Source organism: Cynocephalus volans, chromosome X (assembly GCF_027409185.1).
Source record: "Cynocephalus volans isolate mCynVol1 chromosome X, mCynVol1.pri, whole genome shotgun sequence".
NCBI lineage: Eukaryota > Metazoa > Chordata > Mammalia > Dermoptera > Cynocephalidae > Cynocephalus > Cynocephalus volans.
In genome coordinates, this window is record NC_084478.1 from 110,586,360 (window position 1) to 110,600,702 (window position 14,343).

Below are 14,343 nucleotides of genomic sequence, written 5' to 3' on the forward strand. Positions count from 1 at the left end.
TACCCATGACTCGGAAATTTGAGCGCTTAAGGTTGTCTGATATTTCTCTCAGATTTTCTTCAATGTCCTTGATTCTTTTTTCTTTCTTTTTGTCTGTTTGTGTTATTTCAACCAGCCCATCTTCAACTTCAGAGGTTCTCTCTTCAACTTCGACAAGCCTGCTGGTTAAACTCTCCGTTGTGTTTTTTATTTCGCTGAATAACTTCTTCAGTTCAGCAAGTTCTGCTACATTTTTTTTCAGGACATTGATTTCCTTGTACATTTCCTCTTTCAGATCCTGTATACTTTTCCTCATTTCATCATGATGTCTAGCTGCGTTTTCTTGTATCTCATTCAGTGTCCTTAGAATTATCACTCGAAATTCCTTGTCAGTCATTTCAAGGCCTTCTTGTTCTATAGGATGTAGAGTTTGAGATTTATTAACTTTTGGTGGTGTACTTTCTTGATTTTTTGTATTTCTGGTATCTTGTTTTTGATGTTTATTCATTGTGGCAGGGGGTTTCACAGTCCACTGGTTTGAGACTAATGACTAACTAGGATGTTGCTGTGGTTGCCAATTTCGTATGGCTCCCTCCGTGACTGCTCAGTTGGCATCTAGTGCCTTGTGTGTGTGGTTGCCTCAGGTCTTGGGCTTCTCCGCGGAGCCACCTTTCTGGTCAGCTTGGACTCTGTTGGGCTGGTGGGTCACGTACCACAGGGTGTGTGATCTCTGTTGAGCTTTCACTTCCTGTGCAGGACTTCTCCCTGTTCCTGTGCTCTGGCCCAGGCTGTTGGATCGTGCAGTGGCGACCCCACCGGGTGTGTGGTTTCTGTCGAGTCTCCGTCTCCCTGGCCGCACGTCTCCCCACTGTGTGTGCACTGTGCTGGGCTGGCGCGTGTCTTCTGCACCCCTCGTCTATCAGCTGGGCCTTCAAGGCCCTGCTCGGCACCGCCTCGCCCAGGAAGTCTACCAGGTTTCTGGTAGGCACAGACGACCGGTCACTCTGGGTGCCTTTGTAGCACTGTGTAGATCTTTTTCAGGGCTTGTTCACCTTTGTATCCCCCCGGCATAGACCGAATCTAGCGCCCACCTGCAGCCAGCTCTCTGGCAGGTTCAAGCGGACCTGGGAACTCTCCTACCACACTATTCCCAACCAGAAATTGGTTAGGCTTTTTTCCGAACTGGTGGCTGCAGAGATGGTATCTGCCTCCCAGTAACAGGAAGTTTACCGGGGGCCGGAGTCCAGGGTGTGGTGGATTGACAGTCAGCCCCGCCCGTAATTCCTTGCCCTCCAGACACTGGCCGGGGACGCCCCATGCCCCCAGCCCCGCCAGAGAACCGTGGAGGGAGTGGGAGGGGAGTCCGGCCCGCAGGCTCCGGAAAGTCCTGCGCCGCGCCAAGCAAGTGGGAAGGCTCAGTGACGGCCGAGACGGGGGGAGCTGCCAGCACCTGGGACAATGGAGGCAGCCCCTGGGCAATGAGTGAACCGGTGATGCAGGCAGGCGCCAGGTGGGCGTCAGCCCCCCGAACAGAGCTGGGCCAGTGGTCACTCACAGTGCTGTGCCACGTTGGGTGCTCACTCTCTGCCTCTGGTTTGTCACCTTTCCCTTTCTCGGCCGCTGCCACCTTGGGCTGTTCAGTTGCGGCGCGGCTCGGGCGCTCCCGGGAATCTTCTTTAATGTTGGCTTGAAACCTCGAATCCTGAATAAGGCAGCTGGCCGCCTTCAGCGCCGCCCCGGCCTCCGGGATCCTGTCTGCATCCACAGCAGCCCTGGCACCGTGTTCCCTTTTTCGAGACTCGCTTTTGCAGCTAAGAAACATTTCTTTTCCTGATCCACACTTCAAAGCTGTTGCCTGTAAATGAGGCAGCCTCTCCTGCCGGGGGCAAAGTGGTGGTCACCCCCACGACCGGCCAGCAGCTGTGGTCCTCCCTTAAGAGATGGTGAGAGGAAGGTCCACAAGTTTCCCGGCTGCCTGAGGCCCAGTGGCCGCCTTTTCCACCTCAGCTACTCCACGCCAACCACCACAGCCACCACCATCTTGAAAGTCCCTTCCCGTATTTATAATAATTTCTAAGTCCTATTCTTATAGAATGTAGATTCAATAGATTTGGATTCAAGCATTTAGTAATTAAAAGTACACTGACTCTAATGAGATCTGACACTTGGTTTTTCTAAAATCGAGCCTGAGCCATTTTGCTAGAGAACTTGCTAGCACTCTCTGATGTGGTCCACTGGGTTCATGGTAAGTGTAGAGCTAGGGCTAGGGTCTGGAGCTCCCAGACCCCTCGAGCCCATTCACAAACCCTTCACACATAGGTCTATGAGCTAGGCAACTGGCAAAAAGGTCCTTGGAGCCTTGGTTGAAGAAGGAATAGTCTTTATTCAGCACACACACATCTAGGAGCTAGGCAGTAGGAAGACAAACTCAGAAACTCAACTGCTACTGGCGAAGTCCAAAGAGAAACTGAGCAGCTGCCAGCAGAGTAAACATGCTCTATTTGTAGACATGAGCTCTGCCAGCCAGCCTGCTTCAAGCTGCAGAACACACAATAGCTACAAAACTAAGAAGATACATTGGCACACATTTGCACTAACTCCACCCACACACATCTTGTTTACAAGAAATGTGCTGCTTGACCCCTGCAGCCAAACATGAGCTGAGGGAGCCTGACTAAATTATCCTATTTTTCCCACAATCCACCCCTTCAGGGTCCCTCGCCATGCAATCTATGCATTCAAAATCTTCTGCAATGTTCCCTTAGCAAGGATAAATGACCCTTTTATTTATACAACCTATCCTCTGTTCAATATGGCTTAAGGCTTGTCCTGTAGTTTTGTCCTTTAGCCACACATGTCCGGTTAGTAGTCATCATTGGTGTGATTTTCCATGGGAATCTTGTAGTCATATTGATGTGAAGTTCAATGCACATTCAGCAGATGATCACGCCAATGTATTTATGTACTCAGTCGACTCCGGTGCAGTTCCTGCAGCCAGAACACTATGGGCAAAAAGACAGAAGGGTTATCTCGCCCCTCTGGTAAGATACATGCCAGTTTGCATCCTGAGAAATGATGGTTGCAGGAATAGGTATTTTACGTGGTTTGGGGCCCCACAAGTCCATACAAACAGAAGACTGGTAACTCTCTGACTTTGGCAGTGGTCCCACAAGATCCACCTGCCACCGTGTAAGGGGCACTCTCACACGAGTTATCTGCCCATCAGAGCACTTGTCTGCTCATCAGGAGCATATCTGCCCATCAGAGGCATTCTTTCTCCAGTTTATGCAGCACCCAGCGAGCCATCGACCACCCGGTCTTGCAGCCAGCATGCTGCATTCTCCAATGTAGCCACCCAGCTACATCAGCTGCTGGAGCTCTCTCCAGCCACCTTACCTTAGCCAGTGCATCTGTTTCACCATTGCCAATTCAACATGAGGCCTCCAGACCTCGCCTGCCCCCAAAAGACAAGCACCTTGGCTTGCTCCCTGATCAGAATGGAACAGTTCATCTGCCTCTTCAGGAGCAATCATAAAGTCCTATAAATCCACCAATCGTACCTTGCTACCTGTTTCCAGACGTTTATTGAAACGTTCAGGGCGCAATTGCTGCCACAAGGCAAACAGAACTGCATTTGGCTGCCAGTCAATTTTCTTTTTATCAACCCCTGCTGCAAGCAAGTAAAGCCATATCTGCTTACAGCTAGTCTTGCTTGGTCCCTTTGGGATAAAACCCTAACATTTCTTGGGCGTTTGGTCTTAGCCACCTTTTGGACCCCTTTTGCTTGTCTTCTATCCTCTACTTCACCCAGGCTGGCTATCATGGTCGTTACCTTATGTATAGGATGACCAATGTATGGGTCCAGTATGGCCATCAGTGACCCGAAGGATGTTGACAGGGCATTTTGTAGCACTGTGCTTCTCATGCTGCCTGTAAAATTTTCATCGTCTGGGCCCCGAGTGTTCACATCAAACATGGACTGCCGCATCCCCAGCTCTCAAATTAATTGGGCCAATTCAGCATGTTTGCCTTTTTCTAACAATCTTGGGCAGTTCTCCAGAATTTGCCCACATGGTTCAGGCAGCTGTACTCACCCATTCCATTAAGGAGTGATTACCAGGCCCTTGTGCACGCGTGCGGCTATTTTGCAACCGCTGCCTCAGGGATGGGTGCGTGCTGATGGAGGCCAAATTCTCCATTTCCTCACCACAGCATATCACACTATCCACCCCTAGGTCCCATAACCACAACAGCCAAGCAGCCAGGGGCTCCCCTTGTTTCTGCCAAAACTGTCTCCCCAAGTCAACTAACTCAACCTGGGTATATGGGACATCGGTGGTAAATTGGGTCACCTGTGAATTGCCCACTGGTTGTCTGCCCAGTCCCATAGGCTGCTTGAGTTTTACTTTCTGTTGCACGACAGGTCATAGCTGGGGACGCATGGTCTCTCCCAACTCACCACTGGGTTCGTCGTCTTCCCTGGTGTGAGAAGCTGGAGTGGCCAGTTGCCGCATGTCATCCTCCAGGTCATCTATCCGTGCTTCCAACAACTCCACTTTCTGCTTCAAATCTTGATCAGTTTGCAGCGGAGTGAGCAAAAGCCAGGCTCCGTTCAGCAGAAAAGTGGCCACTGTGCACCACACGCTCAAAGACAGCCACGTTTCCTTCCCCTCCCAAGGGGCTTTCTGCTTCAGGGCCTGATCCATGCTGCCTTGCAATACAGTGAGCAGCAACCAGATCCCGGTCAACAGGAAGGTAGCCGTAGGGAACAACATGTTCAAAAGCAGCCACATCTCCTCCTTCTCCAAGGGCCTCTTGGCACCTGTACCTGCTCAGAATCCTGTCACAGACTATGCCAATTGTAGAGCTAGGGCTAGGGTCTGGAGCTCCCAGACCCCTCGAGCCCATTCACAAACCCTTCACACATAGGTCTATGAGCTAGGCAACTGGCAAAAAGGTCCTTGGAGCCTTGGTTGAAGAAGGAATAGTCTTTATTCAGCACACACACATCTAGGAGCTAGGCAGTAGGAAGACAAACTCAGAAACTCAACTGCTACTGGCGAAGTCCAAAGAGAAACTGAGCAGCTGCCAGCAGAGTAAACATGCTCTATTTGTAGACATGAGCTCTGCCAGCCAGCCTGCTTCAAGCTGCAGAACACACAATAGCTACAAAACTAAGAAGATACATTGGCACACATTTGCACTAACTCCACCCACACACATCTTGTTTACAAGAAATGTGCTGCTTGACCCCTGCAGCCAGACCTGAGCTGAGGGAGCCTGACTAAATTATCCGATTTTCCCCACAGTAAGTCTGGCCATCAGGGCCCACAAACAACATGGGAAATACTGAAGAGACTACATCTTCCCATAAAATACTCAGATCTTCAGGCTGCAGACGAGGACAGTCCACAGTGTCACTTGAGATGACGCCCCATAAGACACATGCTAAGGCATATTGGGTGTTCTACCTGCTCTGTCACTCGATGGCAGATAGACTACATTGGACCACTGCCAAAATCAGACGGGCACAAGTACATTTTCACTTGTGCAGACGCTGCCATTGGACTTGTTCAGGCATTTGCCTGTAAAAGGGCAAATCAGGCTACTACTATAAAGGGACTGACCAAGTTAGAACACATGTATGGGACCCTGCCCAAGTAGACAGTAATCAAAGGACTCTTTTCACCAGACATGATGTGCAGGAGTGGGCCGAGGCCCACAACATATTGTAGACTTTTCATCTGCTTTATCACCCTACCACCACCAGACTCATTGAACAGATGAATGGCAGATCAAAGCCACACTGAAAATTTTGTCACTGAAGGGGACCTTGAAGTGATGGTCTCCCCAACTGACTGTAGCCATCAGAGTCATAAATGCTGCACCCACAATGCACATGTCTGCATACAACTGGTTTGCAGAATGCACACTAGTAACCAGAACTCTAAAGGTACATGTACAAGAAGGAGAACTGTGGCTCATCCAGCGGGAGGAGGGACTTGTTCTGCATTTGCCACAGGGCCTCCCTAAAATGGTATCTCTCTCAGGTGGCTTGGTATTCTCTGTCACCTCTCCGAGGGAGACAGAGATATTACTCAAAGCCCATTTGTCCTGAGCAGGGAGAGGCCCAAAAGGGTTAATTCCAGAACCTTCAAGAGAGAAGCATTCCTCAGAAATAACCCTGAATCAGATTTTCTCTCTGTCCGGGCAAGAAAGTTACAGAAAAGGAACACAGGTGGTTACAAAAATAACAGTAAGATAATTTTCATGGCAGCACTTAGTTCCCTAAGAATCTCAAAGAAGCAGCTGAAGACTTTCCCATCATTAGGTTTAGCTACACCAAGGACATCTGCCCTTAGAGCAAGCATTTTTGCTGCTGTGTTACAATTTTTTTTTAATCTACAACAAAGACTTCAGCCCTGGGAAAGTTTTCTGTCTTTCCCAGGCTTACCATTTCTATGTGCTAGGCCCTGTGAAATACATTTGCTTTATTAATGTTGGTATCCTCCACAATTCTCATTCCACGTGGGGATGGCCTTACCTCTGGCATCACACTCAATCCCCCTTTTTATTCAAATGGGAGCCCTGCATTGGCCACTATAGCCTCCTCAGGATTCATAAAGAAGGGGACAGAAGTTAGCTTACTGTCATGGGTTCTAACTGAGGCCCCCATCTATATGATATGCTTGTACTTACTGATAATATCAAAGGCCAAAATGTATGGTATTGCCCACTCAGGGAAATGCCCAAACCAGGGGTGCTGTTGGCCAATGGTGATCAAACAGCAACTATGTTATTATCAGATAGAGACTTACCTTGTCTAATACCTTTAAGAACATTTGTCTTATCGCCCTTAGCTTCCTCATTTCCTGGTTCCCTTCTGCAACATCAGGGAATGACTTTCTGTCCTGGGCTGCCATCTTTGCTGAAGCTCACAACCTATCGGACTGCTGGGTGTGTGGTTTGCTGCCAATGTCCAGTTCAGAAGGGATGCCATGGAAGGTTATCCCCTTTAACAGAACTGAATGGGAACTCTGGGTGGAAATGTTGACTACTCACCCTAAGGACCCTTTAAGAACCTTAAATACTAATACAAAATCCACCACACTGTTTAATCTGAATGACACAAAATAATATGTATATTCTTTAGTTAGACAGAGAGCTAGTGTTTCAAAGGTACGTAGAACCTATCATGTTTGGGATGGACTAGGATTGATATGAGCTGAACATGGAATTTTGGGTTCCATAGCCAATTTCTACATTGAAAGAATAAATCACCTCCAGATACCTGGTCCTAGGGCCCTCACAGAGATTGGCAGATAAGATTGTGCAGGCCACTTGGGTGTTGGGAGGTGGAGTGTAGGCATGCTGGTCAGAACTCACTCTATTCTCATGGCCTTCAGAGCTCTGGCTTCAATAGTTGCCATCTTTCCCAATAGTTGCTTAGAAATTGAGGAAAGGAAAGTAACAGAAATGCTATCCTTGTGTAAGATAAGGGGAATGATGCTAGCAACCCCAAGGATAAGGAACAGGAGGCTGTGAGGCAGCTGGGAATCTTCCACCTCCACAGCGTTTCTCTCTTTGGCAGAGCTCCACTTTTATCCCAAAGTCCTTTATAAGCTTCAACTGCTCCCCCGTGGGGTTGTGGAGAAAGCAGCTGCACAGCATTCAGATGGATCGATATTCCTCCTGATCCCTGTAAGTAACCACCCGTCGAATAATAATGACAACAATAATAAACTTGTAAACTGTATGGAGTCGCCTGTTTCATTCTTTGGTCTCAGGATACCTCCTCAGTTTGGTGGGCATTATACAGGTGGCTCACACTCAGACATAAGTCTTTGAAATGCCATCTGTTATTTCACCAAGAAAACAATACACACAAATCCTGCTTTGGTTTTTTTTAACATGCTTTTCTTTCTAAGTTGGAAATGCAGTGTGTTATCATTACACAATGGAAGCAATAAAAACATTATTAACTATTTTTATTAATTATTAATTTTTACATTCTTTTCTCTAAGTCTTTGTAATACAGTATGTTATTCCAACATGTAAGCAATAAGAACAAAATTTATTTAATATTAATTATTTTTTTACTGAGTATGAAAAGCAGTATGTTATCATTTTAACAGGGAGACAGTATAAACACATTAACTACTTCTACATTCTTCTTTCTTACTAAGTCTTTAAAATGCAGTCTGTTCGACATGATGATTTCCATTCCTCTGGATATATACCCAGAAGAGGGATTGCTGGATCATATGGAAGATCTATCTGTAGTTGTATGAGAAACCTCCAAATTGTTTTCCAAAATGGTTGTACTAATTTACAGTTCCACCAACAGTGCAGTAGTGTTCCCTTCTCTCCACACCTTTGCCAGCATTTGTTATTCACCATCTTTTTGATCATAGCCAGGCTAACTGGAGTGAGGTGGTATCTCAATGAGGTTTTAATTTCCATTTCCCTGATGACTAGTGATGTTGAGCATTTTTTCTTGTACCTGTTGGCCATATGTATTCCTTCCTTTGAAAAATGTCTATTCAGTTCCTTTGCCCATTTGTTAATTGGGTCATTTTTTTTTTTTTTTTGCTGTATAATTGCTTGAGTTCTATGTATATTCTGGATGTTAGTCCTTTGTCGGAAGCATAGTTGGCAAAAATTTTCTCCCACTCTATAGGTTGTCTTTTCACTCTTGATTGTTTCTTTTGCTGTGCAGAAACTTTTTAGTTTGATATTTGTTTATTTTTTCTTTTGCTCCTTGGCTTTTGGGCTCATGTTCATAAAGCCGATGCTTTGACCTAACTGCTTAAGTGTTTCACCTATATTTTCCCTTAGTAATTTTACAGTTTGGGGTCTTATACCTAGGTCTTTAATCCATTTGGAGTTGATTTTAGTGTATGGTGAGAAATGAAAATCTAGTTTCATTCTTATGCATATGGATATCCAGTTTTCCCAGCGCCAATTGTTGAAGAGGTAATCTTTTCCCCAATGTCCATTTTTGTTGCCTTTGTCTAATATCAGATGGCTATAAGTCTGAGGAGTGATTTCTGGGTTCTCTATTCTACTCCACTGGTCTGAATGTCTATTTTTATACCAGCACCATGCTGTTTGGGTTACAACAGCTTTGTAGTATAATTTGAAGTCAGGCAGAGTTATGCCTTTGGCTTTGTTTTTTTTTTTTTTTTTTGCTCAGGATTGCTTTGGCTATTCGGGGTCTCTTGTTTTTCCACATGAAAGGTAAGATTTTTTTTTACATTTCTGTGAAGAACGTCATTGGTATTTTGATGGGGATTGCATTCGAAGAGATAACTGCACTCCCGTGTTTATTGCAGCTCTGTTTACAATAGCCAAGATATGGAAGCAACCTAAATGTCCATTAATAGATGATCAGATAAGGAAACTGTTGTATATATACACTATGGAATACTACTCTGCCATAAAAAAGAATGAAATACTCCCATTTGCAATAACATGGATAAACCTGGAGAAACTTAAGTTGAGTGAAACAAGCAAAGCACAGAGGGATAAATACCTCATGTGATCACTCATATGTGGGAGCTAAGAGAGAAAGGAAGGCAAGAAAGAAAGACCACAGTAGTCCCATGATCCAATAGAGGGAGGGAACATTCCTAGGGCTACAAATTGAAGTTGAGGGGAGAGGGGGACGGGGAGGGAGGTTGGGGGATAATTGGAAGGGGACAAAGGGTACAAAAGCAATTTCTGGTAATGGGTATGTCCCTAATAGGAATCTGGTCACAACATCATGGGCAGGATGGGGGACAATCATCTTTGTACCTCACAAATATTTGAAATTAATTAACTAATTAATTAATTAACTAATTAAAAAATAAATAAAATGCAGTCTGATTTCATTTCAACGAGGGAACACTATACATTAATTTTTAATTAGTTACTTTACATTCATTTCTCTTATTAAGTCACTGACATTCAGTCTCTTGACATTTCAGCATGTAAACAATTAGAAAAAATTATTGACTTTACATTTTTCTTACTAAGTCTTTGAAACACAATGTTTTACCATTTTAATGTGTAATCATACAAACAGATATTTAATTAGTTATTTTAACATTCTATTCTCTTACTAAGTCTTTGAAGGGCAGTGCTTTCACTTCAACGGGTAAACGATATGCACAAATTATTGCTGTAAGAGCAGAGGGAGCAAATGCATATGGAGCGATGGGTACCATGAAGGGAACATACATGGTACATTGAGAGAGAGCTACAACATGGTAAAGTAAGGGAAGCAAAGGAAGCAAGGGAAGTACAATAAGTAAAGGGAAGTAAGAGAAAACCTCTCCGAGGAGGTAACATTAAAGCCATGACCTGAGTGTTGAGGAGCTATCCAACAGCATAAAGAGGCCAGCGTGGATTGAACAGAGTGTGTGAAAAAAAAAACCCTGGGGTCCAGGGGGTTTAAATAACTTTCCCAAACGCCCTAAGAAAGAGTAGGGGAACAGACAAATCATAGGAACAGCTGTATTCTGAGTGGCTGGAAGTAGGGGCTTTGTCTTATTTGCCTTTTTATTCTCAGCACCTGGAACAGTACTGAACTAATAAGAGATCCTTGGTGAATGGGTGTGATATAAGGAACGACTGAGCCACAGGGTACTAAGACCTAAGAAAGGAGGTAGCAACGGACTGATAAAGACATCAGTAGATATGGACATAGGTTTTTGTTTTGTTTTTTTCCTTTTAGATGCAAATAGTTTCTCATAAGCAGCCTAAGGCCATCATAAATATGAGAAGTTTAAAGGACCTTGGAGGGTAAAATTATTGGCTTCAATAACCACCAGCTATTCCAAAATATCATCAAGAAAAGGTTTCAACTCTTTTGACCTGTGTCAAGTACCCACAAGTGAACCAATTAGTCTGGACAGGGAAATGGTATACCATGACTAGGTCAGCCAATGTCACATACCCAACACTGTGGTCAGGAGCAAGGAGGAGGATTTGGAGGACAATGGGTAAGAGACCCATAGGACCTCTCAAAGCCCTCTGTTTTCTTTAGAGTTCTTTATTTTTATAGAGGTCAGTTACACATGGGATCTTCCTAACACCAGTTTCCTGGAACTATAAATTTTTACATATGTGTCTCTAAAGCTTGGGCATCAGGTGAGAACACTACGTGCTTTAACGGCCACACGTCAGTGTTAAAAGAAGTCCTTGTACCGCAAAAATCACTCAGGAGAAGTGGTCCAGCGCATGTCATGCCTCTTTACCGCCTGCAGCATCGCCTTCAATTGGGCCTGCACTTCAGAAAGCTTCTGTTGGTTCAAACTGCTAAGATCATGTAATTGTTCATAGCAATGGACAGGGACAGAATAAATTACACGCTTCAACTCCATCAGGTTTGTTAAGTGCTGCAGAAGACTGGTGAGCACACGCATTGTAATGGGGTTGGAGGCGAAGCTAAAGACACGGAGGTGGGAACAGCGGCTCAGGGCCGGAATGACAGCAGTGAGAGTAGAATCAGTTATCAGGCAACTAGTTATCTGTAGATACTCCAGGGTGCCTGAGACACTTGCCAGCAGAGTCTGGAAGGACTCAGAAAGTTCCCAGGATATCTCGACGTTGCTGAGACTCAGCAATCTTAGATGGGTGGCTGCAGGGCTCTGGGACAGGACAGTGATGTCTCTGTTAGAAAGTCGACAGAAAGAGAGATACAATGCATCCAACTGAGGTGGCAGGCATCTGTAGACAGAAAACAGAAAGTTATTTCTGCTCAATGAGGATTGGACCAGGACAAAGAGTCCTGAGTTAGAGGTATCTACGGCTCTAGAATAAACTAACTTGCACATATGTTGCAACAGCAGTTAACAATGTAGGCTTTGGAATCAGACTCTAAGAAAGTTACTTTTCTATTTGGAGATACAGTTTTTAAAATCTTTAAAACATGCACAATAGCAACTATTATGCAGAGTTGTTTGAAAGATTAAGTGGAAAAAATTTTAGTGCACTTAATACTTACAATGTAATCAATGGTGGATTTAGTTGTGGGGATGGATCTGGGAAAGCAGTCAACTAAGGATTCCCTTTGACCAAAACCCAAATGACAAGTTCTCTATTCAGGACCTAACGCTTGGGTAAAATATAGGAGCAAAATGATCTGGCAGTGTTAACTATTGTGGCCAGACCACAAGGAAATGCATCAGTGCTAGAGCATAAATCATTTCCCCATCTGAATGCCACCCCTTCCTCCCTAAAAGGCTGTAAACTCCAAGGGGAGAAGGACTGTGTCCTTTTTACCAATGTATCTACAGACTTATCATGGTGTCTGCACATGGTCGACTGACTGAATGAATAAGCACAGCTTACTTTTCTAGTTTCTCTAGCCTGGCCAGTTTCATATTCCCAGCAGTGGCCATGTTGAGGTGGAAGAAGAAATGTGTTACGAGGAGATTAGGAATATCCCAGAATGGTTGCTTGAGGGACATTGGCGTGGTTGAGGGAACCCAGGTGTTCCCCCAGCTCCTCACCTGAGCAGTTTGTGAAGGCGATGTGTGTGGCAGTAAGACAAGCTGATCTCCTGAAGGGTGTCCATCTGCACAAGATGGTTGAGAAACGTCTCAAAGCTTCTCCTCATAAAAGATGTAAAAGGGATGTGAGACATACTAAGCCTGTGGAGGTGGGTCATCTGAGCCAAAAATGTGGTGATTTCATTCAGATAAATCTCATCCACTTCCAGGTGATCAATGCATCCCATATCCAGAAACTGCAGGACACATTCACAAACAGGCATTTTATCAATTTGCATATATCTGCAGCAGAGGTGCAAAGTCCCAAAGCTCTGCTCAACTTTACTCCGAAGTAAAGAAAGAAATCGCGCCGTTCTCCAGGTACCATCAAGGGAAACATCCACTAATAATTCCATGGATTTCCTGGATGACTGAGGCTCAGACTCTGAATTTACAGTTCCGGGGCACCTAACACTGTGCTGGGCTTCTTCTATTTTCGTGATAGAGTGCTGAGAGTAAGCACATGAATGAAAACAGAAAGGGAATGTGGTCCTGATCTCAGAGCATGTGGTCCTGCAGCCTGGATCCTGCCTTAAATCTAGAATCCTCAGTTTCGGCCCCCTGTAAGAAGAGGAGGAGACAGAATATCTGAGAGGCAGTTGATTTTAATACAAACCAACAGGATCAATCAGGGGAAGCAGAAACAAAATCCCTTTATCCCTGGTCTTCATTCCATAAACCATTTACCAACAAGTCTTTTTCCACAAAAATTTAGCATCTTTCTGTCTTTTCCCCACCTTTTTTCTCTTCTGATAATCCCCAGCCTCAATGCCCATTTCCTTCTTCTGTGTAATCATATCCGATAGGTAAATCTATTAATAGTATCCTCAGTTCCTTATATACCATAATCAACTCGGTAAGACATTAGAGTCCTTAATGTGACCCCAAATGTTCCACTGACTGCTTCACAGAGATCCTCAGGATTCACCAATAACTACTTTTCAAAGACGGTTAAGCCCTCTCCTACTCCAGGCTCCAGCATACCCTCCTGCTGACTCACTGTGTCTCTATTATACATAGTCTTACCTGAAAGAAGAGATCTGGGCAGGAAGGATCTGCAGGCCATCAATCATGGCTTCCAAATTATCATATTGTGACTCGCATACTCTCAATGTTCCTACGTGGAGACAGGGAAAGGGCCAAATCCTCACCATTGCCTTCAGTACCTTCTTATGACCACCCAAGAACGCAGCAGTGAGAAACTGAACGAACGTGTCTCTTGGGAGCTCTTCAAGGGCATGGATAGCTGCAGGCTCATTACTCAGCAGACTTTTTGTAGCAAGCTCTAGTAGTGTGGCTGGGGTCTTTTGGTCCATCTTTATGAACCTGCTTCAGAGTGAAGAGGAGAATAAAACATGTATTTTGGCCACAAATGCATAACTTCAATCTAATTATAAGAAAACATCAGACGACCCCAAGTTGAGAGACATTCTACAAAATACCTGACCGGTATCTTCAAAAGTGTCAGGCTTCTGAAAGACCAGTGAAGACTGAGGAACTGTGAACCTGGAGGAGAGTAAGGAGAAATGACAGACAAATACAACGAGGTATCCTGAATGGGATCCTAGGATAGAAAAGGACATTATGGGATAACTGGTGAAATTCAAATAAATTCTGTATATTAGATATAGTAATATTGCACTGATATTAATTTTTTTAGTTTCAGTAGTTTTTCTATGGCTATATGAGATGTTAACATTAGGGAAATCTGGACGAACGCTCCCTGTACAATTTCTTTTGCAACTGTTCTGTAAGTTTAAAATTATTTCAAAACAAAGAATTAAAAATGGACCAAATCTGTGGCTAAAGGGATGGTTTTCTATAA

At 44.6% G+C, this 14,343-nt stretch overlaps 1 protein-coding gene across 1 annotated transcript; it reads right to left on the reverse strand.

Moving 5' to 3' along the window:
* Nucleotides 1–11,180: 11,180 nt before the first annotated feature.
* On the reverse strand, nt 11,181–13,834 carry LOC134368180 (melanoma antigen preferentially expressed in tumors-like). Its single transcript, XM_063084724.1, has 3 exons — nt 13,545–13,834; nt 12,480–12,761; nt 11,181–11,694 (listed from the first exon to the last, which is right to left on the reverse strand). The coding sequence occupies exons 1-3, from the start codon at nt 13,832–13,834 to the stop codon at nt 11,181–11,183; spliced, it is 1,086 nt and encodes a 361-aa protein (XP_062940794.1).
* Between the last annotated feature and the right edge of the window lie 509 nt (nt 13,835–14,343).